Source organism: Chanodichthys erythropterus, chromosome 12 (genome assembly GCF_024489055.1).
Source record: "Chanodichthys erythropterus isolate Z2021 chromosome 12, ASM2448905v1, whole genome shotgun sequence".
NCBI classification, from domain to species: Eukaryota; Metazoa; Chordata; class Actinopteri; order Cypriniformes; family Xenocyprididae; genus Chanodichthys; species Chanodichthys erythropterus.
Window position 1 is genome coordinate 44,583,956 of NC_090232.1, and position 25,964 is coordinate 44,609,919.

The window sequence follows — 25,964 nt, forward strand, 5'->3', positions numbered from 1 at the left end:
ATATATATACACCTAAAAAAGTTTTTTTCCAGTAAAAAAAAAACTCAACCGTTGATGTCATCTTGTACTCATGGGTGTGTCAGTTTTTCAAAAATGCTCTGGAAAGAGAATGTCATACTCCTTGATTAAAGGCACTGGCTATTTGCACTAAAAGGAAATGGCATATTTTCTTAGCAATAGATGCTATTTACATCAAGTGAAAATAGCATTTTCTTAGCGATATGCTATTTACACTAGGTAAAAATAGCGATAGATTCTATTCACACCATGTAAAAGTATCAGTTCTTTGCAATAAAAGTAAAGATGTTATCTATACATTATATTGGCTGATACTATTTGCGCCTCAGTATTTTTGTATATTAATAGGATGCAATAATATCATAGTGTAAGCATTATATTTATTAACATTATTAAATAGATGCTGCCTTATTGGGAGAATAATAACCCTCCCTACACATTCCCCTAACCCTAACCAATAAACACTTTAAATATTATTAAACACTCATTCAGTTTATTTCCACTTTTAAATTTTTTATTTTTTTTTAATTTCATTGAAAATAAATGCGAACTTGCCAAAAGGCGGATTGAAACCCGCGTCGATTGCGTTAAAAGCCAGGTCTGCGAGCCTCAGCTGACGTTGATTTCTGCGTGTCTTTTCTTAAAACTTGAGTGGCCTAACCAGACATTGGTGGGCGGAGCTAGTGTAAATAGCATTTACCAACTAGGGATGCTATTTGCACTTAGTGTAAATAGACACTCAGTTAATGAAATGCTTTTTTGATGGTTAGATGTGTGGTGTTCATAATATCTGGTTTAGTTGGATAGCTAGTGGCCGTAGCTTGAAAGCTTCAGGAGGCTTAACAGTGAGGAACTTTAATGGAAATCACTGGGTTTCAAGACAACCATAAGCTAAAGCGACCCACATCAGAACAGGAACACTGAAGGTCTGTGCCAAAAACATGTTGGATTTCAGTTCAGGATTTATAAAAAATACAAGTCATAATGATTTCAACAAACTCCAGTGATTGAGAAGATCTGCCTTGAAGCTTCAGTCTCTTCAGGTTGTCAATGCAAATTAGAATCAAATGATCATTTGTTGTCATGAGGAATATTATTTGATTGAACAGTTTTCAGGGTAGAGCAGGAGGCTTCTGTAGAAGTTGTTCAATATTTGTCTGACTCCATCTTTCTGCAAGAAATACGACATTATCTTCAGAGGATTTCAACCATTCAATCAGGCAAACAATCTGTTTTTACAATGTAATGATAGATATAATTTATAGAAGAAACTTGCCTTTCAAAATAAACTTCAACCGATTTCTGCATCCCAAGTCTGTTTATGAGCCATCAGATGTGTTAATCACAAACACTACGTGTTTTAGCAGTTTCTGAGATGATGACCCAGCTTTATCTGTGTGTGTGTGTGTGTGTGTGTAACAGCTGCAACCATCTCACTGCACTGCATCACATCTAACCCACATGCAGGAAACAGATGAGCAACGACAGGAAGTTTGGGTTTAACGCATCAGATCATTTTTACTTTGCAATCGTCATGCTTTAGCTGTACATTTAGATGGTGAGATGACTAACAGAAGATATTCAACTCAGTATGTACGTTTTTGTGTGTAAATCCTGTGTATGGATGCAATCACTAGGTTTAAACTTACATTTACATCACATTGAGGATAAAATGTAGAAGAAACTCAAGCGAGAAAGCACATGCCACATACTCCTGGTGGCCTTTTCAGAGGGTCTGGTCTTTTACCTCCTGTAAAGTGTTTTGTGAGCAGACCTGAGCTGAACTTGTGTGTGTGTGCAGTGAGAGTAGGTGAGATGTTAAAGTGTGTGTGTCGTGTGACTGCAGGCGTTATTAAAGTGAAACCTTGGAGAGTTGGAACCATAACCAAAAAGAGGAAGAAACTGATCGCATACAAGAGAAACACCAGAGCCATGATAAACAGTGGTGTGTGTGTGTGTGTGTGTGTGTGTTGTGTATGTGTGTACTATAAATATTTTTACACAAAACACTTGTTTAAACTATTTAAAAGAAATAGTTAACCCAAAAATTAACATTTACTTTATATCTTTAATTGATCATTTATTTCTGAGCATCTAGGGCATCAAATGAGTCAAGATGACCACTGCATCTTTTTATTTAATAGACTTGTACCAAGATCACCATTATGATCACTTTCTCTGGTCCCTGTGCTCTGAAAATGAACAAAAATATAAATAAATGTTTAACCCTGTAGTGCTGTTTGGTCATTTTTGACAAAAAAAGTAGCGGACAGCAGCTTTAAGAAATAATAAATTCTGTGTTCAAAATTTGCAAAAATTACATAATGAGAATGTACAACATGAATCCATTTTCCAAACCGTGTTTTTGTCTTACGCTGAATCATTTTGGTACACTTATAATAAGTGTTTATATTCTGACTATTTCGGACCGGACTGGTAGGACCCGTATCACAGTAACTGCGTGACTCGCCATAGACATACACGGAGAAAAGTAGCTCCGGCTACAATGTTCTTCTGCAAAACTTGTGCAGTTCTGTTTATTAACCACTAGAGGGCCAAAAATCGCGGACTACAGCTTTAAGAATTTTTCACTTCTTCGGAATGGTACGAAACTTGGTAAAATTACCGCATTGGAAACGAATGGAAATAGAATTTCATCTAGTGGAAGCATTTGGTACTGCGCCCAACAAAATCTTGAAAACTCATTTTTTGAGATATCAACCTCAAATTTGGAACACAACTTGTTTCAGTTTATTGCTTTGATTCTCTCAGTTTCAGAGTAAAACATGTTTTGGAAATGCATATCATATATAATTTTAATTTTTTAAAGTATTTTTATACATTTTTTCTCTGCAATAATCTGCCAAGTGTCTTTAAAAGAGAGACCAAGTCTGTGCTGCGAAGCATTCAAGATTTACGACAGTTTAATTAATTTAGATATTTCTTTGTCAGGTCTATCAAAAAGTGATTAACAGGTAATAAATGGATCATAACTATTCCATAAATATAATTTAGTTCCATAAATCCCCTAAAATTACAAAATATTAAATAAAAAGTATTCATTTCATTTCAATTTCTGACATTTTTGAGCAGCACCAGAGGGTTAATAGCGAAATAAAGAAATATTTTAATTATTACTTTGTAGAACTTATGTAATGGATAGCACAAAAAACTTTGAGGAATAAATGAGGCGATTTAGTTCAGGGGAGTCCTATTTATTTTAAACGAATCTGTTTGATTCAAAGAACCGATTCAACAAACCGGAATCAGGGCAATCACTCAAATATGTTCCAACCTGTAATATACTATTCCAACGTATTACTTCCATAATTATTAGTATTAATCATTCAAATTCACAATATTGATCTAACTTCACAGTTTAACTGCTACAAAGTCAATCTCTATGCATTTATGCGTCCGTCTTTGCATTGTATTGTTAGAAACTTAAATAAATTATTATTAATTAAAAACCGATTAGGTTAGACCCGTACATTGCTGGCTTACAACAGGAGTGAGGAGAGTTTTCCCGCTCGGACACAGTTCGTCTTCAGTGAGAGGGAGTCCAGTAAATGTCCTTTAAAAATGTAAGTGGTAGAGAGATGAAGAAAACAGAAAGATGAAGAGATCAAGAGGTGAGATAAGACGACTGGAAAAGGGGGTACCGCAAACGAGATACTAAGATTAGTAGAGGAAACCGTTTTTGTTTATCTAAAACACAACGAACCCACTAAGAAAATACATCCTTTATGCTTCGAAGAGTTGTAGAAACTGAGGGATCATCAGATGGTTTCATTTCTCACCCGTCATGAGTGAAAGCAGCCTGTGTGTCTCTAGCGGCCGACAGAAGAACTGCGACCGGCAGAGAGACCGTTAAGTTGCACCATCTCAGAATCAGAGACTTCTGTCTAAAATACTCCGTTTATTTGTGTTTATAAGAGTGTGACGGTGAGAACAGTAACTGAGAAAATGGACATACATAAGTTGAGGGTGATACGAACAATTTATATACATCAACAAGAAACAAAATTGACTTAAAATCATAATACATGCCTCAGATGAAAATATAAGGTAATCAATGACATTGTATTGCTTTATGTTTTAAGAATATATAATTACGTGTTATAATAAATACATATAGCTAGATTCCTGTACTCGTGTTAAAGGATTAGTTCTCTTTCAAATGAAAATTTCCTGATAATTTGCTCACCCTCATGTCATCCAAGATGTTCATGTCTTTCTTTCTTCAGTCAATAAGAAATTAAGGTTTTTAATGAAAACATTCCAGTATTTTTCTCCATATAGTGGACTTCAATGGAGCCCAAACGGTTGAAGGTCAAAATTACAGTTTCATTGCAGCTTCAAAGCGTTCTACACGATCCCAGATGAGGAATAAGGGTCTTTATCTAGAGAAACCATCATTCAATTTCTAATCATCTTGAACTAGCTCTCTTCTGCTTCTCTATTAGAATTCCGGCAGTGTAGATGCTGCTAAGTGTATTACTGCCCTCCACAGGTCAAAGTTTGAATAAATTGTCATATACAATATGCTAGTGCAAGTGTATAACAATTTTGACCTTCAACCGTTTGGAGGCCTTTGAAGTCCACTATATGGAGAAAAATCCTGGAATGTTTTCATCAAAAACCTTTCTACCTTTCAAACCTTTCAAAAACTACCTTTCTTTTCGACTGAAGAAAGAGAGACATGAACATCTTGGATGACACGAGGGTGAGTAAATTATCAGGAAAATTTAATTTGAAAGTGAACTTATCCTTTAATGCACTGTTAAAGCCAGTGTTTCACTTTTGATTTTGAGTCAAGATGACCACTGCATGTCATGTAAAGATTGAGGTCAAAAACAGTTGGTTAATGTTAATATTAATGAGATGATAATGGCAGCCTGGTGAACTATAATGTCTGTAAATACTCTGAGTGATATAATAAACCATCAGTATCACACAGAAATGTTAAACAAGCAAGAATAAATATTCTTTTTGGGTAGGAGGAGCTCATTCCTTAAAAAAATAAAAACAGCCATTAGCCACTATGTTTATTCTAGAGAGCATCTAATTGGATGAAAATTGGATGATGTCATTGATATTTTTGACCTGTTTCCTGGAAGAAAAGATTTTAATTGTTGCCACATCTGCTAATAGTGTTGTAGTGTGAAGATCTCTGACTGAACCTTCTCGTCTTTTTTCTTCTTATCATCCTTCCAACACAACTTACTTATTTTCTGATGGTCCTAGATCATAACTTTCTTCAGGGGTTTGAACCAAAGTCACTCGTATTGTTTTGAACGGGAGAAAGTGCAACGCGCAATATGGCGGATTAAGCCCCGCCTTCTAAATAAGAGCAAAGAATAACAAGAAGCGACACTCAAAAGAACATTCCATTGCAACACTGCCGCCCAGCAGCAGACCTGCGTTTCCGCCATTTTGGGGTGAAAGTGAGTCGGCAGTCCACTAGTTTTTATGGCAATATCAGCAGCTTTGTTAAAAAAAAAAAAAAGTACATTAAAGCTGAAATCCAACCTGAATGATGACAACACAGAATAAAATACTATCACTAGTAATCATCAAATCCTTTTAACTGTTTATTTTACACACTTTATGTTTAAATCTTCCACTTTTTTTCACAAAACCTTTTTGCTCTCTAGAAACCCGGTCAGTTTGGGTTAAAATTCTTTTAAAGGCTTATAAACACTGAATTAATACAACATATGAGATTAAATTAAGGACATGCATCAGAAAAATTGGAAATGTTGGACAATAAATATATGAATATAACAGCTTGATTTTGCAGTGTTGTCTAATGTTGTTAAAGCAAAAGTGTGAATTATGCGATAACAGACACAGCAATGCATCATGTATTATAAGATCATTATGTTTGTAGCGTGACCCATTAAAATGTACAATATATATATTTCAATTCAGACCTAGATATCATTACTATTACTCCACTAGGTCTGAAATATATTGTTCGCTGCAAACATGATGATCTTAAATGTATTAATTATTAATTTACTATTAATAAATGTGTAAAGTTGTATAAAATGGAAATACCCAATAAAGTAGGCTAACTATGTTACCTCAGATGGTTGAATGGTTGGATTCCACAACTGGTAAAATAAAACATATATAAGACAATGCAACATTTACTGTAGGTGCCATAAAATTTACTGGTGACTTAATTTTAAAAACTGTTCTATTGCGCTTCTGATTTGGCAGTGAAATTCACTGATTTTGGATGTGTAAGATGTGAAGGATTCTATGGTCCAGTTAGTATTTTCACCCCATAATGGCGACCGCGCTACCAGAGCGCCACTTAGTGGCTGTTAGCAAAAAAAGTATCAAAGTGTCGCCTCTTGGGTTCTAAGCTCTTTGATAAGAGCCAATCGCCGATTGGTAAAGTCATCGCGTCTCTGCAGTGGCCGTTAGAAGCTCCGGTTCCTATAGAAACAGTCAGGCGCGCGCCTCTGAAATGAGACACAAGGGTCGCGCATATAGGTCTGCGCATGTGCATTAGGTTGATCCAGCCTGGAAAATACCGTTTTTTGTCAAGATTCGAGCATTTAGAAGCAAATGTATGAGACAGTTGATGTCAGATTTCATTGTTGAATGAAATTAAATGAAATTTAACTGAAAGCTTGGCAAACAGCTGTGGAGAATTTGATGTTTCCTCATTCAAAGAGATAGGAGCTGCACTTGAATGCCTGAGAGGCGTTTCAAAAATGGCCGCCGAGTGAAATGACTTTGGTTTGAACCTGCAACCTTTGACTTCCTAGCTCGATGTTCAGTCCGCAGAGTCCATCTTGTGTTGACTTTCACTATCGCAATGACACTTTCTTTTCACATTGCTGCACATTCACATTTCTTCTTACAGTTTCTGACTACGTTTTCTCACTCTCCTTCCATTCCTTCCTCATTTCCTCCTGCTGTCGGGCAGAATTGCAGTCTGAGTTGCATTATTATCTGAAATAACAAACTGGCTAAATGTTAAACACTTACTAGCATAAAAATGCCAAGTTTAGCGCAGTTAAACACAGAGCATGAGATCATCAGGAATGAATCTGCTGATTTCCGTTCAAAACATACATTCAGATCTGCACATCCAAACGCAAACCTTTTCTCTCATCCTTTCATAAAGATGAACAATCTCAGTCATTTCAGGAGGTTGATCTAATCTGGTCTAAGATGCATGTCTTTGGTCTGGTCTGTGTGTTGGTGGCGTTTGAACTTTCAGAAGTGTTTGCGCTCCTCAGAAGTTGCTGAAGATTTGCTGTTTCTTGCTCCAGTCCATTGGGGGCGCTCTCTTATTGGCCCGTTTGGCCCGGGCTTTCTGCTTGGCCTCCGCTGCGGTCAGACTCAGATCCAGACCGCTCTCCCAGAAGGGATCTAGCCGCCGCTCCTCACATTTCGCATGTCGGTTCGGTTTGCGGGCATCATCGCTGGACTGATGGTCAGAATCTGTCAGCTATGAACAGATAAAATATATTTTGCAATTTTACTATCAAATATTGCAGCTAAAATGAGCAACATTACAGTAAATATTTCCTTGTGTACATATTTTTGCACATCGCATTTTGACGTGATCAAAGTCACCAACACTGAATTCAAGGTATAGATTTTTTGTATTTAATTTTTTCGCCATTTGGTACTGTGAGTTACAGTAAAACACATAAGAACAATAATAATAATAATTAATTATTATTACTATGCCATATTACTTTATTATTATTATAACATACATTTATTTTATTCAAGAAAAACTTCTGCCATGGGAGACATTAAAAGTAACCTTAATAATAATAATAATAATTAATAATAATAATAATAATAATAATTATTATGAATAATAAATAATGTCACATTAATAAATTATTATTATTATATATCAACAATGACAACTATACTAATAATATATAAATTAATTAATAATATTTCATACTGTTTAATCATTATTATTGTTACCAACAACGACATCACACGTTTTTACTAGTAAATTATTAATATGCCCTATTAATAATTATGAATATAAATCTTATTATTGAAATGAATAACAACAACAATAATAATATATAATTATAAAATCATTATTATTATTATTATTATTACCAACAATTCTTATTAATATTATTATTAATAATAATATCAACAACCAAAAACATAACTATAATTGTTAAATTATTATTATTGTTACCAACAACAATACAATTAAATTTTTTACTATTAAATTAATAATATACAATATTAATACATTATTATTAATATGATGATAAATATTATGATGATTATCATTGTTATTGTTTATTTTTTGATAATATCAAATGATTAAATTATGTTTTTTTTTTACCAATGGCAAATTAATAATAACAACAATAATATATTATTATAAAATTATTCTTATTAATTTTATTATTAATAATATCAGCAACCAAAAATATAACTATAACTATAATTGTTAAATTTTTATTATTATTATTATTATTATTACCAACAACAATAGTATTTTTTAAATATTAAATTAATAATATACAATATTATACATTATTCTTAATATGATGATGAATATTGTGATGATTATTGTTGTTATTGTTTATTTTAATTATATTAAATTATTGTTTATTTTACCAATGACAAATTAATAATAACAACAATAATATAATATTATTAAATTATTATTATTATTATTACTACCAACAATTATTATTAATATTATTATTAACATCAACAACCACAAATATAATATTATGATGATTATCATTGTTATTATTTATAAATTAATTAATAATACATAAATAAATTATTATTATATCAATAACAATAATTGTTAGATTATTATTAGTTACCAACAATACTTTTTTACTATTACATTAATAATAGACAATATTAATAATTTTTTAATATGATTATTATTATTAATCAAAATACTAACATTAATAATAACAATCATCATATTATATCAAATTATTAAATTATTATTGTTACCAACAATGACAACAATAAATAAATATTATTTATTGTATAAATATTAATAAATATGATATAAAAATAATTATTAAAATAATTAATTATATATCAACAAACTATTATCAATATTAACAACAATAATACCAATAATGATAGTTTGTGTGGATGAACACACGTCACAGTGGTTTTCCTCACACTCACCCTGTTGCTGGTGTCAAAGCTGCTGAGTTCAGCGCTCGTCTCTGATAAAGTGGATCGAGAAGACGAGCTCCTCTGACTCTGGTGTCTCGGAGAGCCGTTTGTGATTGGTGGATCTTTCAGTGTGATGTTGATGATTGGTGGAGAGATCCTGGGGGCTTCTGGGACGGGTGAAGCAGAGACAGGGCTGTCTGCAGTCGGACACGTCGTCTCGGGACCCTCTATGATCGGTCCGTCCACACAGTCCTCTGTTTCAAAGAAACCGTTTGGAAAATGAGTTACAGAGTCATAATTTATTGTATACGTTTGACACGCCACACATCTGACAACTAGTTACTTCGTAGCGTCAGTGTTTGCCCTGAACATTAGTAATGTTTGCATACAGCATCGCCGTGATTTGCATAAACTTTCCTTAATGTAATGAACAGTACCAGTCAGGTGAGGTTAAAATAAATACAAAGCATCTTTCCAGCTTATTCTGCTTCCGTGGACTTCCCCAGAACTTCCCACACAGATATTGGAGCGTGTTGATGTACAACGCACGCAAAAGCACATTCTGCACCTTTCAGATGAGTAGATGTGGGCACGATTCCCAGCCGATTGAAGAGCTCGTCTGTCTCCGGATCGACCACCAGCAGACGGGTCTCCCTGCCGCCGGCCCGGATCAACTCCACCACCTCAGCGTGACGCAGACCCTCAATACTTGTGTCGTTCACCTGGACATATGACAGACAAAAGAGATTACTTCGGCTGCATACTAACTTGGGTACTTTCTGTACTATATAGTATGCAGGAATGCAATTAAGGCCTTGATCAAATCCCAATGCATCCAGCTCGAGCTTCACATGATCAAAACAAGACGGAAGAGAGATCCAGATAGAACAGTTTCATATACACATGTACACTTGTACTTAACTATATTATTTATTTATATTATAATTTAATATAATAAAATATATAATGTAATATATAAAATCATAAACTATATATATATATATATATTATAATAAATAAAATTAAAATAATATTATAAATAAATAATATAGTTCAGTATAATAAGTGTAATGTTGACTGTTGAGTGTCTTGTTTTAAAATATTGAGTCAAATTCTATATTATAAATGTTTCATTTAATATTATATAAAATAGTTATATTTATATTATAATAAAATATGCTAAAATATATGATAAATATAATTAATAATACAGTTAAGTATAATAAAATAATATTACTATATAAAATAAACATATTTTGTTATATCATTTTTATACTCTGATTTTTAGATCTTATATAATAAAATATTATATTAAATGATATAATAAATAAATAAGTAATATAATTTTATATGTAATATAAAATAATGTTACATTTAGTACATTATAAAAATATATTATAAATAAATATAATCAATAATATAATAAACAAGTTATGTATATTAATATTATAATATATTTCTATATAAATTAAAAATATTATTATAAAATATAATTTTATACTATATTATAATTTTTTTATACTTTGATTTTTAGATCTTATATAATAAAATATATATTTATTAAATTATAGAATAAATAACATATGTAATATAATTTTATATTTAATATATAATAAATGATATAGTTTTAAATAGATTATATATATATATAGATACAATCAAAATAATAATCTAACTATATAATTATAATTTATTATTTAAAAATTATTTTATATTACATAATATAATAAAATAAAATATATAACATAAAAATAATAAAATATAATACAATTTATCTATCTTAACTAAATATATTATTTTTATATTACATAATTTAATATATTACATGAAATTATGCATAATCATTTTAAAACAAGAGACCTACACTCAACATTACACTTATTATACATATCATTTATTTATAATATTATTAAATAATTTTATTTAGTAATATATATATATATATATATATATATATATATATATATATATATATATATATATATATATATATATATATATATATATATATATATTACTTATACTTACATTTTATTTATATTATAATATACTAAATGTAATATAATTTTTAATATTAGATAAAATTTATTTAATATTATATTAAATTATGTATAATATATAATTTGTCTCAGTACTTTCAGGGGCGACACACAATTGTTGGTCAGCATTTGTCCAGCAGGTGGAGAGTGAAGCCATGTCACTTCCACTTTCTGTGGAACTTCCTCTTCCTCTCTCAGAAGAAGCCTTACATAACTCACAAACTTTCATCTGACATTGTTTCTGTGTTTCTCCAGCTGTCTCTGTCTGATAATAGAGTTTGGGGTGTGTAGGTTCCTGTGGCTGCTCAAACACACAGAAACTTCTGCAATGTATGTGAAAGTCAGCAGTGTTTCCTGACGCTTTTTTACATGACATAATAAGTGGATTGTCAGTGACTTTCTAATAAAGCAGACAGACATGCAGGGCGTCACAGCCATGTCATTAGACTTTTGAGGAATCTTTAGTGAATTACTAACTGTAAATAAGTGATTTGCTAATTATACTTAAATGCATTCAGAGAGAAACACAGCTGACTGGATCACACTGTTCGTCAATCATAATTACTGATCTGTCTGTGATAATTACAGAAAACGGATGCAAATTAAATCCATTAGGACGGATTTGCTCTCTCTGACGATCACGCGTCACACACATAGTGTTATGAAAGCAAACTAACTCCCTGCTCTAAAACGGGATCCTCCCTTCACAAAGTGAACAAACCAAACAGACAAACATCCAGGCGTTTCTCTTCAACTGTGTAATCCGTCTCTCTCCAGAAATGGTTTAATCTAATCTAATCCAGTGCTGCTAATCTGGGCTAATCTGGGCTCATGTAATCCCGTCCGATCACCTCGATGAGCCGGTCTTTCGGCCTCAGTCCCGCGTGCTCCGCTGGAGAGTCGGGGTCCACCGAGCGGATGAACTGACCCGCACGGGACTTTTTGCAGTGCAGGTTGAAGCCGAAGCCCTGCTCGCCTAAGGTCATGTGACACAGGCGCGGACGCAGGTCCTTCATTACCACGTCCACCTCTGATGACGCCTCCTCCTGAGAGAGAACAACAACAGAACAGAAGTTTAATGCTCCGTTAGGAAAATTGAATGTTTTAGCCCAATAATTAGTGATTAATGAAATCTGATTAATAAATAAATCAGAGGAATACATTGAAAGTATTTGCTACAAGTTTTGTCCGGATGTGCAACATCAACATTAACTGTGTATTCTGTATTTTTATTTACTTTTAATTATGTATGAAAAAATTCTCTGGTGTTACAGAGACTGCTGTGGCATTAATATTTTTACAGATGATAACTTCCTGTCTAAATGGGTGATTCTTGGCCAGAATAAGAGGCATTATGGACTTATGCAGATTCAAGGGCCCAGAAGCACTAGTGTTTACTGACAAATGAATGATAATAAACTAGTTTAAAGGGTTAGTTCACCCAAAAATGAAAATAATGTCATTAATTACTCACCCTCATGCCGTTCCACACCCGTAAGACCTTCGTTCATCTTCAGAACACAAATTTTATATTTTAGTTGAAATCCGATGGCTCCGTGAAGCCTCCATAGGGAGCAATGACACTTCCTCAAGATCCATAAATGTACTAAAAACATATTTAAAACAGTTCATGTGAGTACAGTGGTTCAATATTAATATTATAAAGCGACGAGAATATTTTGGTGCACCAAAAAAACAAAATAACCATTTCAAAACACTGCTTCAGGAAGCATCGGAGCATAATGAACCAGCGTGTCGAATCTGCTGTTCAGAGCGCCAAAGTCACGTGATTTCAGCAGTTTGGCAGTTTGACACGCGATCCGAATCATGATTCGATACACTGATTCATTATGCTCTGATGCTTCCTGAAGCAGTGTTTTGAAATCAGTCATCACTAAATAAGTCATTATTTTGTTTTTTTTGGCGCACCAAAAATATTCTCGTCGCTTTATAATATTAAGATAGAACCACTGTACTCACATGAACTGATTTAAATATGTTTTTAGTACCTTTATGGATCTTGAGAGAGGAAATGTCATTGCTGGCTATGCAGGCCTATCTGAGCCATCGGATTTCAACAAAAATATCTTAATTTGTGTCCCGAAGATTAACGAAGGTCTTACGGGTGTGGAACGGCATGAGGGTGAGTAATAAGTGACATTATTTTCATTTTTGGGTGAACTAACCCTTTAAGCAATTGTAGAAATTATGGTTGCAAAATATGGTCGTCAGTCCTGTATTTGAGTCCTTAAAGGGATAGTTCACCCAAAAATTTGCGTTAAGATATTTGCGTTACTTATTTGAAAAAGTAACTTTTGTTGTAAATTTAAAAGTAATGCGTTACTTTACTAGTTACTTGAAAAAGTAATCTGATTACGTAACTCGCGTTACTTGTAATGTGTTCCTCCCAACACTGATAATAACACATCTGGTTTAATGACACAGAGATTGGATGAAACTGTCATTCCCTTGAGTACTTGCAGTACCTTCTTCAGCCATTCACGTCTCACATAAAGTTTCTGGCCGAAGAGACAGACAGATCGCGCTGTCTGATATCAAATGCTGTATATTATATGACATATGCAGGACCCTGGACCTTCGCGAGGACGTGCGAGCCTGTGTGCGTGACCATTGGCTCATTTCCTCCAAGAAGTGAAAGACGCCCAGCAGGAATAAGGGACATTCTGTGAGACACCATGTCACTTCCTGTTCTAAGACAATACAAGGGTGGTGTCTGTTTGTGTCCCATGGGGTAGAGTGACTGAAGAACCTCGCCTTACACACACACACATGTGCTTTACCTCCTGGGGGTGAGACACCGCTTAATCTGATCTCACACACACAAAACAACACTCTCACTGAATTCTGGGAAAATACCCAGAAATCAGACACCCTGGACCAGAGAGTGTGAACACAAAGCAGGTAAATGAGAATTAAGGTCACAGAGAGAGAGAGAGAGAGAGGGTGAGGACAACGAATGAAAGAAGAGAGAGAGAGAGAGAAATGGAAATACGGTTTCACTTAAAGGGGTCAGATCTGGTTTTATAGCATTTTAGTTTTTCCCGAGGTCCACCTGCACTGCAAAAAGTGAAAATGTGTTGCATTAATGAGCCATTTCTACCTTGACTTCAGTTTATAAAGCACATATTTTACAGTGTAAAATTTAAGTCAAGGTTTCTTGCATGAAAAAACAGTCATAATTTATTTTGATAAACAGTCTGATTTTGCTACTGTACCTTTAAGAGTTCCATATATATATATATATATATATATATATATATATATATATATATATATACACACTCTAAAAAATGCTGGGTTAAAAACAACCCAAATTGGATTGAAAATGGAGAAACCCAGCGATTGGGTTGTTTTAACCCAGTGGTTGGGTTAAATGTTTGCCCAACCTGCTGGGTAGTTTTATTTAAACCAACTATTGTTTAAAAATTGCTATATGGCTAGCTTAAAATGACCCCAAAATAGTTGGGAAATTAAAAACCAGATGCAATTAGAGGCAACAATAATAGACTAAAGGTGAATGTTTATTAATAAGCTTTAATATTTTATCAATATAAAATTTAATAGTTTAATAATATACATATATAAGCAATTTACTAAATGTTTATTGTTTAATAATTATTCATTGAACATTAATAAATGTTCATTTCCAACATACTTTGGGTTAATTTTAATTAAGCAATACAGTTATTTTTAAACAATAGTTGAGTTCAATAAAACTACCCAGCAGGTTGGGCAAACATTTAACCCTACTGCTGGGTTAAAACAACCCAATTGCTGGGTTTGTCCATTTTCAACCCAACTTGGGTTGTTTTTAGTGTATATTATATATATATATAGTGTACCTAACATATACACTACTGTTCAAAAGTTTGAAGTCAATAAGATTAAAATAATAATAATAGTAATAATATAAATTAATTTAAGAAAAAAAAAATATAAAGAAAATAATATTTTATTTAGCAAGTATGTATTAAACTGATCAAATAAATGTTGTTCTTTTGAACTTTCAGCAAAGAATCCTGAATAAAAGCATCAAAGTTTCCACACAAATATGAACTGTTTTCAATCTTGATAATAATATTTCTTGAGCATCAAATCATCATATTAGAATGATTTCTGAAGGGTCATGTGACACTGAAGACTGGAGTAATGATGCTGAAAATTCAGCTTTGATCACAGGAATAAATTACTTTATATTCCCATAAAAACAGTTATTTTAAATTGTAATAATATTTCACAATATTACTGTATTTTTGGTGAGCAGAAGAGGCTTCAAAATCAAACTTTTGAACAGTAGCGTATACTGTAGTAATGTACCTTTAAACCAGACCTCCGCTATGATACATTATATAACATTTATAACGTACGTATCAGTGTCTATCCAAACTACCTGCACTTTACATACAAATACCTACCAATACTAACACTAAAATGACTTACTAACATGTTACGGGTTTGCAGATCCACATAATAAAGACACTGCTGCTTTCACACAGACACTCGTGAGAATGTACCTGTGTGCTGGTCTGTGTTGTGCTGAGCTCAGAGGTGATGTCACAGACGGGTTCAATTTCAGGTGTGACGCTGGATTTGACGGTGAGTTCGGTGAAGGGTTCAGGCTCCGGTTCAGTCTTGGGTTCACAGGGGGACGTCGGAGACCGGAGCACGGGCGACGCCAGACGGGCATGAGCTCTGTAGAGCGGAGAGCCGTTCATCACTCCTCCAGGGCTGCTGGGACTCTGAGAGGAACACGAAAAGACAGTAAAGTCTGTGGTCAGTTCTGTACACACGTCTGTTTCAGTGGTCAGGTGTGTGAATGCCAGTATTGTTTGTGCTGTTAGCGGTCTAATGCCGGTGTTTAGGGAAGCTGCTGATGCCAAGACACAACCTACTCATAATTTAAATGAGTTAAATCACAGTCAAACTAGCCTTTTGAACATGTGTTTGGTTATCATTCACAACTATAATCATAAAGATCTATATAGAGTATTAGATCATATTAAAGCAATAAGGCACATGTAATGGGTGTTTTTGAAGCTCCCTTAAAGATATAGTTGACCCAGAAATGAAAATGTTGTCATCATTTACTCACCCTCATGTTGTTCCAAACCTGTATGAGTTTATTTCTTATGTTGAACACAAAAGAAGATGTTTTGAACCAGACAGTTGACGGTAGACATTGAAAAAAAGTACTATTGCAGTCAATGGGTCACAAGTAAAGAGATAGTTGACCCATGGCAGTCAGTGTCTAGCGTCAACTGTCTGGTTAACAACATTCTTCAAAATTCTTCTGTTCAACAGAAGAAAGAGACTCATACAGGTTTGGAACAACATGAAAGTGAGTAAATGATGACAAAATGTTCATTTTTGGGTGAACTATTCCTTTAACTGTGGTAAAAACACTGTAACATGAGACCTCGGGGGGGTTATTGAGTTTATATAATCACAATAATGGCGATATATAGCAAGTTACATAAATAGCTTGATTAATTCAGTAATACTAATAAGACTCAACAATTCTTCCACTAAGTAATTCTGTTTATTAGCCAAATGACAGGCAGTTCATGGTTGTCAAGCAACTTGGCTCATTAATATGCATCAAACATGGCTAATCAAATCAGAATTAAGAGTCAAAATCAGATCAATATTTACAAGAAACAAACTCAGAAAGAGTTCAGTGAAGCTCACAGCATCAAACTTGAACACATAAATTACGCTAATAACTGAATGCTGAAATACACTATGACTTTTTAAAGAGGTCCTTGATTTCACTTTTTTAACATTTGTTAAGTGTGTAATATCAAAGACTATAGAATAACACAAGACGTGTCACTCGTATTGTTTTGAATGGGAGAAAGTGTAACGCGCAATATGGCGGAATAAGTCCCGCCTTCTAAATAAGAGCCAATCACCGACTGGTAAAGGCATCGCATGACTGCAGCGACCGTTACAAGCAACGGTTTCTATAGAAACAGTCAGACACGCGCCTCCGAAATGAGCCACAATAGACGCGCATTTAGCTCTGCGCATTAGCTTGATCCAGCATAAAAATACAGGTTTTTTTTGTCATGATTCGAGCGTTTGGAAAAAAAATTATGAGACAGTTGTTGTCAGATTTCATTGGTGATTTCAAATATGTAATTTAATCGAAAGCATGGCAAACAGCTTTGGAGCTGCGTGATGCCCAGGATGCCCGAGAGGCGTTTCAAAGATGGCCGCCGAGTGAAATGACTTGTCTAAAAGGGAATTTGATAATATTGCTGTTTGAACATAAACAACATCTGCAAAGTTATGACGCTCAAAGTTCAATGCAAAGGGAGAATTTTTTTACAGAATTTGCTGTTTAAGAACTACAACAAATGGCTGGTAGGGACTACAACGAGCTTCATTCCGGGTTGGTGGCATCACAAACCCTACAATTTACATAAACCCCGCCCCCATAGTAGAGTGTTGTCACCATGGCGTCATTTTACGCCGGACTGCTTCACAAACAAGGATCAATACAACGCTGGATTTGCACAAAAGATTAACATGATAGCACATGCTAGTCGATGAGTTGAATCAACTCCACAGCAACTACATACATTTATCCACTAACCATTCAGAATCGTCCAGTTTCATTCTAAAAGTTGTAACTTCTTCCTGAGTCTCTCCATCAGTGTCGACTCCGGTTTGAACAATGTAAGGCTGAACACCGTTACTGATCCTCATTTTGGCTGCGTGAGATTGTCCAGCTTTGTTGTTGTTGAGCAACTGAAGTATGAGCTGATAAAGCTCCGCCCTCCTTTGGAGCAGCAGCTCATTTGCATTTAAAGAATCACACACAAAACTGGTGTGTTTTTGCTCACACCCAAATTGGGGCAAATTTGACAAGCTATAATAAATGATCTGTGGGGTATTTTGAGCTTAAACTTCACAGACACATTCTGGGGACACCAGAGATTTAGATTACATCTTATAAAAGGGGCATCATACACTAAATGACTGAGGATCGTACACTACCAGACTTTAAAGTTGTTCCAAACACAAGCTAAGAATGCAGAAACATGCCTTGTTTCTAGGAGATGCATGAAAAATGAAAACAATGTGCTCTAAAATCAGCTCAAAATATCAAACATGTTTGATCTCCAACTGGATGGAATCATAGTCTGAAGCTAAAAAGTAAGAGTCCCAATTCTTCGAAGGCTGCATCCTTCGAAGGACGCAGACTTAAAAGGCCACATATTCGAAGTCTATAAAGATAAAACTGAGCGTTGTTAAATGGGATTGTCTAGCCTATGGAGGATTGTTCTTATCATTGACAAAGGGATGGGCTAGACTGTGAAGGATCCACTCGTTCTATCCTTTGCGACCCAGGGAATGAAGAACACATAGTCTGCATTCGGAGGAGCCTTCAAATTGGGACAGCCTTTGTAGCGCCACTGTGATGGATTCAGCTGTCGAATGCAGACTTCGAAGGATGCAGCCACTATGGAACACAGCTTGTGTCTGTCATCTAATACAGTTTTCTGAAAATTCTGTCAAGTCTGACTGATGGAAATCTGCAGACAGGCTCTGAATTTTGGCAACTACCATTGTCTTGTCCAGACTATGCTAAAAATATAATAAACTAGAAAACAATCTAATTTGTAAGAAAAGAAATGAGAAAGAACACAGAAATTGCTTGTTACTGGAAAAGCAACACTTTTTAGTTTGTTAAGTTACTTTTTAGTTTCTCTCAAACACTGTTAGATGGTTGTTGGTTTGAATCTCATTGCAGATGGCATTCAGACCGCCTGCAGCTAAAAATAAAACAATAACATGATTGCAAGTCAACTGTCACTGGATTTCATGGCTTACAGGACTCCTGCTGTGTGCTGATCCCATAGCCGCCTGCTACCTGGACAGGTGTCAACCCACCTCACCTGACCTGGAAACATCAAGGCGCAGGTCATCTGTAAAAAGCTTCTGCAGAAACGTTTAGACGGTTGCAGTCTAACACTTCTAGATAAAGCCAGATTGAAGCTCCTGATTGAGGGCAGGACGCCAGCGAGGTGTGTGTGTGTGTGTGTGTGAGAGAAAGAGAGAGAGTGTCTATGGGTGGATTAAATTTAGCCCTCATTTCTTACCACACGTAATCTTAGGCTTGGTTGATTCCAAAGCAGCTCAAATTAGTAGGTCTGATTGTCCTCAAAATCAAATATCGCAATGCACTATAATCATAAACTGTGAAAGCTTTTTTTAACATACACTCTTAAAATAAAGGTTCCCAAAGGGGGGTTTCGCAGCGATGCCATTAAAGGGGTCATGACATGGATTTTTTTATTTTAATATGTTCTTTGAGTTTTTTTGCACAGTATAGATAGGAAACAGTATCAACACCCACTGGCTATTGCACGTGAGTAAGTGTTTTTAAAACCATTATCCATATAAAATTTACTGACAAAGCATTATGAAATCATTTACTTAAGGTTTGTGAGCAGCTGTAGCTGCTGTCAGATCCAATACAGTTGCTGCATCATCTGTCAACAAAAGTATCTTTGCAAACACTCCATTAAACGGTGCCTCGTTTACAAAACAATCTGTAGTCAAATGCTCCGAACAAACATATAATCCTTTGACGAAGACATTAAAAAATAAACCATCCACTTGCTCCTGACACTGGAATCCTTCTGAAGTTTGTACAGAAATGAGCAAACGAGCTGTTTAAACAGGACACGTCAAAGCAGACATTCTCTCACTCTTCCATTTGTCCTGTTGTCGGCAGACTCAAGCGCGTGGAAATGTCAGAAACTGAACGCACATCTATATACTGTATCAGTGTAGACAGCATCAGTGATTATAATGGGTTTTAGTTGCGTTTGACACAGCTCCACATCCTGTGTAGGTAAAAGTCAGACAATAAGCGACTGTACACAGTGGGCGGGGCCTATGGTGTGATGATGTATAACTATTCATCGATGTCTTACTGTGGAGGCAGTCATATGCAAATGTAATTACCTGTGTGGCGTCACAGATCCCTCAATATCAAGGGAGCTTGATTAAATAAATGCCTTGCTTATAATGAGGAGAACGTTTGAAGCTGTAAAACTCACAGGATATTTTAATGGTACAAGACCTCTTATATGACAAAAGATCAAGGCAAATTTGATTTCTCCTGTCATGACCCCTTTAAAGAACCATTTTTGGTTCTCCAACAAAAAAAAAATTCTCAGTGTGATTTTTTTCTAATAATCTAAAGAACCTTTTCCACTATAAAGAACCTTAAGTGCAATTGAAAGGAACCATGGATGTTAAAGGTTCTTAAGTTTTAGTTTTTAGTTTAAGTTTATATAGTTTTAGTTATTTTAGTACTTAAGCTTAACAAAAATTAGAAATGTTGCATTGGCATCTTGCTGAAATAATTTTTTTTATATAGTTATTTTATTTCAGTTGTAATGTTTATTTTGAGTAATGAAAATGTTTTTAAAAGTTTTTTTTTGTTTGTTTTAGTTAAAGCTGCAGTCCGTGATTTTTCCTCTTTGTCGCCATCTCTTGTTTGAAACCTGCGATTGCAGTCATATGCGGAACAGTTATCTGTACGTGCGTTGTGTCTCGGCACAGCGGATGAATTTAATGTTTGCTGTCAGTCACCGCACCGGTGTGGATACTGAACTTCAGAATCACAGACTCTACATCTTGAAATTATGACCAATATAAGAATTTTCACTGGAAAATATCATCTGAACAAGTAAGTAACATGTCTGCCACTTCTGTTCTGACCAACTGAGGAAAAAAGCATTAGGCCTACAATAAATCACGCTGCCAATGATGATTAAATCTAACGATCGATTAGCTCGGATCATGCCAAACCGTGCAAATTATTATTACTCTTATACTTTGTTCTCAAATGTTAATGTTAACAACATCAGCATTGCGTGACTATGTGTATATTAGTGTTACCTGTAGATTTCAATTTCTGAAGCCACTCAACAGTCCAAAGTCTTTTGCTTTTTGACTACGGGTGAATCTCCAGTTGTCACTGATGATTGTCATTTGGATCTTTCTGGATTACAATCCGCCATCAAAATGATAAATTTAATTATTTCAGCTTCTGTGAGAACAGGCTATAAATGATCCGCTACCGGCAGCTTAACCAAAAAAAGTTACGGACTGCAGCTTTAACAATAATAACAACCCTATTTTGCATAGTTTTGGTTTCAAAAGATAACATAACCTGTACATGTTCACATGCCTAATTTGACTAGCTTCTATGAAGTGACACATGAATTCCACCTATTTTACATTTAGGGTTGGATTGGACAAAAATTTGGTGTTCCCCTGAAGAGCATGTGCACAATAAAAGCTCTTTTGGAGCTTATTAAGGTCCTTTCTTTAACCACATGTGGCACATGGAATTTAATGAACCATTCTGTATTCTCGATTCCCAACCCTATTCTTCATACAGTATGATCTAAATATAGCACACTGCTCCTCTCTGGGCTGGATTTCCTCCTAGACTTCCTCTCAAGGAGTCAAGTCCCACAAGAGGAAGTTTCATATATGGAGAAAGAGAAGGTATGGCCACGGCATGCCATGTTGTGCACTATTTCCAAGTCCACCTATCCTGAAACCGACGACTCAGTTACATTGATACATGCGTTCACTTGAGATAGCTTCTCACCTTATTGATGAAAATGCCCTCTGAGCTCTGTCTGCTGTAGGGAGGCGTGGCGGGGTGTCGTGGGGAGGCGTAGGGAGAGGACGCTGCTGAGGAGCGAGCAGACAGAGAGCCCATCTCAATCGCCCTATCCTCTGTACATGGCAGACCGTGAAACTTTAGGAACTCTTCTGTGACCCGGTCCACCACCAGCAGCCTGGTGCGGTGCTCTACCTCCAGGATCCTCTGAACAACCTGAGAAGCAGAGAAGATGAACCAATCACTAAAATATACCACAAACTACCATGACATTACCACTTGCTTTTTGGACATGGTACTATGACAATATAATCTTAGTATTTTATTCTTGACGTACCTTGGAGTACCATATTACAGAGCCCCTAAGAGGACGTGGGAGGAAAAATTATATTTCCATGGTTTTTGTGCTTGCTCGCAAAACATTTGCATTTTCTTGCAAAACTATTGCGTTCCCAGAGAAACTTTGCTTTCGCTTGCAAGTTTCTTTAGGTAACGCAAACAATTTGCTAATGAATTTCTCGGGGAACGCAAAAGTTTTGCCAGCGAACGCAAAAGTTTCTCAGGGAACACAAACTATTTGTGAGCAAATAGCAAATGCGTTTCTCAGGGGAACGCAAATGGTTAGCAAGTAAACGCAAAGTTTCTCAGGGGAACGCAAAAGTTTTGCAAGCCAACGCAAAGTTTCTTGGGGAACAGAAATGTTTTCCAAAGTTTCTCTGGAACTCAAAAGTTCTGCAAGAGAATGCAATGTTTCTCGGGGGAATGCAAACGTTTCACTAGTGAAAGCATAATTTCTTTGGGGAACGCAAAAGGTTTGCTAGCAAACGCAAAAGTTTCTCAGGGAACGCAAAAGTTTCGCTAGTGAACTCATAATTTCTCGGGGAAACGCAAACTATTTGTGAGCAAATAGCAAATGCATTTCTCAGGGGAATGCAAACGGTTAACAAGTAAACGCAAAGTTTCTAAGGGGAACGCAAAAGCTTTGCTAGGGAACGAAAAGTTTACCAGGAGAGCGCAAAAGTTTTGCAAGCAAACGCAAAGTTTCTTGGGGAACACAAATGTTTTCCAAAGTTTCTCTGGAACTCAAAAGTTCTGCAAGAGAATGCAATGTTTCTTAGGGGAACACAAACGTTTTGCTAGCAAACGCAAAGTTTCTCGGGGGAATGAAAACGTTTCACTAGTGAAAGCATAATTTCTTTGGGGAATGCAAATGTTTTGCAAGAGAACGCAAAGTTTCTTGGGGGAACACAAACGGTTAGCAAGTCAATGCAAAATTTCTCATCGGAACGCAAAAGCTTTGCTAGGGAACGCAAAGTTTACCAGGGGAGTGCAAAAGTTTTGCTAAGGAACACAAAGTTTGTGAATGGGAATGCAAAAGTTTCGCTAGTGAACGCAGAATTTCTCGGGGGAATGTAAATGTTTTGCTAATGAACGCAAAGTTTCTCTGGAACTTTTTTTGGAAGGTTTGCAAGAGAACACAATGTTTCTTGGGGAAACGTAAATGGTTAGCAAGCAAACGCAAAGTTTCTCAGGGGAACACAAAGTTTACCAGGGGAGTGCAAAGGTTTTGCTAGCAAAAGCAAAGTTTCACAGGGAACGCAAAAGTTTTGCTAGAGAATGCATGATTTCTCTGGATAACGCAAAAGTTTTGCGAGTGAATGCAAAGTTTCTTGGGGAACTCAAATGTTTTGCTAATGAACCCAAAGTTTCTATGGAACTCAAAAGTTTCGCAAGAGAATGCAGTTTCTTCAGGGAACGCAAAAGTTTCGCTAGTGAACGCATAATTTCTCAGGGGAACGCAAACATTTAGCTAATTAACGCAAAGTTTCTCTGGAACTTTTTTTGGAAGTTTTGCAAGAGAACACAATGTTTCTCGGGGAAACGCAAACGGTTAGCAAGTAAACGCAAAGTTTCTCAGGGGAACGCAAAAGCTTTGCTAGGGAACGCAAAGTTTACCAGGAGAGCTCAAAAGTTTTGCTAGCAAATGCAAAAGTTTCTCAGGGGAAGGCAAATGTTTTGCGAGCGAACGCAAAAATTATTGGGTAACAAAACGTTTTACTAATGAATGCAAAGTTTCTTGGGGAAAGGCAAGTTTTGCTGGGGAACGCAAATTTTATCAGGGGAGCACAAACGTTTTGCTAGCAAATGCAAAGCATAAAGTTAAAATTTTAAATCAGAAGCATTGGAATTTAATGTTTATTCCAATCTCTTTTTTATTTTTTTTACCATTAATGTCCCTTTAAGAGCTCTGTACCATATCAATGCTATGGTGCATGAATACTCATTCAGCATGGTATAGCACTTCATATATTTATTGTACTTTGTATCACCATACTTTTAAATAAATGTGACAAGACACTACAGTAAAAAGTAAAGAAAGAAAAAAAAGCTGTAAACTTATTGCACTATTTTAAGGAGGTCCCCTATTAATTTTTTAAGGTTTTCCCAGTAGTAACTATGGTAAACTGTAGTTACCACGATAAATGTTTGTTGTTAGGGTGGAAAGTTTCGTAAGTTTCGCAGAGGCGAGACTTAAGTGTTTTCTTAACATCTACACACAATGACACAATCTTAAACAAATATACATTAACGCTGTCACCTCAGTGTGGAATATAACACACCGGCCGTGTCTCAAAACATAGTCAGATCCCTATTGAGACAGCATTGTGGGTAATGTGATCACGCACGTTTGGAACGCTCAAATTACTCGATAATGCTGTCTATGTAGGCATCTCGCTCGGTTTTGAGACACATCCCAGGTTAAGTGGTCCAACAGGTTCTCCTCTCTCCTTACCTGATGATGCGTCTCTCCCTCCACGTTCTCTCCGTTCACCTCCACCACCCGGTCGCCGGATCTGAGACCGGACAGGTCAGCGGGGGAGCCCGGCTCGATCTTGCGGATGTATTGCGCTCCTCGGTTGCGCTCGCCGTGCAGATGAAATCCGTATCCTCGATCTCCTTTAGTCAAATAACACAGCCGTGGACGGAGCTCCCGCTCCAGAATCTCTCTCTCCAGAGTATTCGCCATATCCAACTGCAGTCGTGTTCAGTCACAACATGAATATAGGCTCCTCTATATGATGTGAAGTTTTAAAGGATTCCACATGCTGAGTCTGCAGGAGTCATTTGATATTAAGAGAATAAACTAAATACAATAACATCCAAACGGTGCGAAATAATATATATTTTCTTACTAATTCAATTTTTAAAATAAAAAATACTATATATTCATATTAAAAATATATACAAAAAAGTAACAAAATGCAATAAAAACTAAACAAAACAAATAACACTTTAATCCAAGCGCAAACTTGAGCGCTAAACGCGTTCCGTGCGTAAAACCGTGTCCTCCGTTCGTTTGAATAAATCCCGCGTAAAAAAAAAAAAGATGTTTACTTCAATTTGTGTTGGAAAAACAGATCTCTACTCGAGCGTGTCGTCCACAAAATGACTCTTAATCACACTAAGTCCAATAAGTTTGTCAGGAGACATTCCTCCAGCCCAGCTTCCGTCAGTAACGCATCCCTCAAGCGTTCCCACGGACAAACCGATGCGTATTCTTCTTCCGAAATACTCTAATCAATCAATAGTCAAAATGAGTCTCTGAGGCTTCAGTGCGCGAGCGTGAGAACGGAACAGGTGGAAGAGGATGAGAGAAAACTGTGTGTGTGGGAGAGAGAGGGAGAGAGAGAGAGACTGGATTGGAGAGATCAGATGTTGGATAAGTCACAGATATCCATGCGGAACTCTTCCTCTTCAATTTTTTTTTTTTTTTTTTTTTTTTTTTTTTTTGGGACAGATCTGGGATCAGCTCATCTAACCCACACTGATTCAATAGCACAGACACATAACTGACCTGGAGCAGTGATGATCAACTACTGTAGGCTATAAGGTTCATTTATCACCCACTGCATTTAAAACAGGCCAGCTCGCCCACGCGCGCAACTGCAGATCTGCAAGGTCCCAAAACACAACGAATAAACCGTTCAGTTAGGAAACAGTAAAATACAATGAGTAGATGTACTGTATCTCATCAGAGACTTGGTGATCTGATGCTTTTCTCATAT

General features: G+C 35.7%; 1 protein-coding gene across 1 annotated transcript; it reads right to left on the reverse strand.

Moving 5' to 3' along the window:
* Positions 1–3,893: 3,893 nt before the first annotated feature.
* On the reverse strand, positions 3,894–25,644 carry LOC137032885 (Na(+)/H(+) exchange regulatory cofactor NHE-RF2). Its single transcript, XM_067404881.1, has 7 exons — positions 24,692–25,644; positions 21,883–22,113; positions 15,755–15,979; positions 12,071–12,265; positions 9,749–9,902; positions 9,190–9,434; positions 3,894–7,492 (listed from the first exon to the last, which is right to left on the reverse strand). Exons 1-7 carry the CDS (start codon positions 24,923–24,925, stop codon positions 7,277–7,279), a joined length of 1,500 nt encoding a protein of 499 aa, XP_067260982.1. The 5' UTR covers positions 24,926–25,644; the 3' UTR covers positions 3,894–7,276.
* Between the last annotated feature and the right edge of the window lie 320 nt (positions 25,645–25,964).

What these genes read in the sequence shown, in the direction of transcription:
- LOC137032885 (XM_067404881.1), bottom strand. Translation starts at nt 24,925, where the DNA reads ATGGCGAATACTCTGGAGAGAGAGATTCTGGAGCGGGAGCTCCGTCCA. An exon ending in AGGGAGAGACGCATCATCAG is followed by an intron (nt 22,114 to 24,691) that starts GTAAGGAGAGAG and finishes TCTGCTTCTCAG; the next exon opens with GTTGTTCAGAGGATCCTGGA. An exon ending in CGAAAGACCGGCTCATCGAG is followed by an intron (nt 9,903 to 12,070) that starts GTGATCGGACGG and finishes TCATATGTCCAG; the next exon opens with GTGAACGACACAAGTATTGA.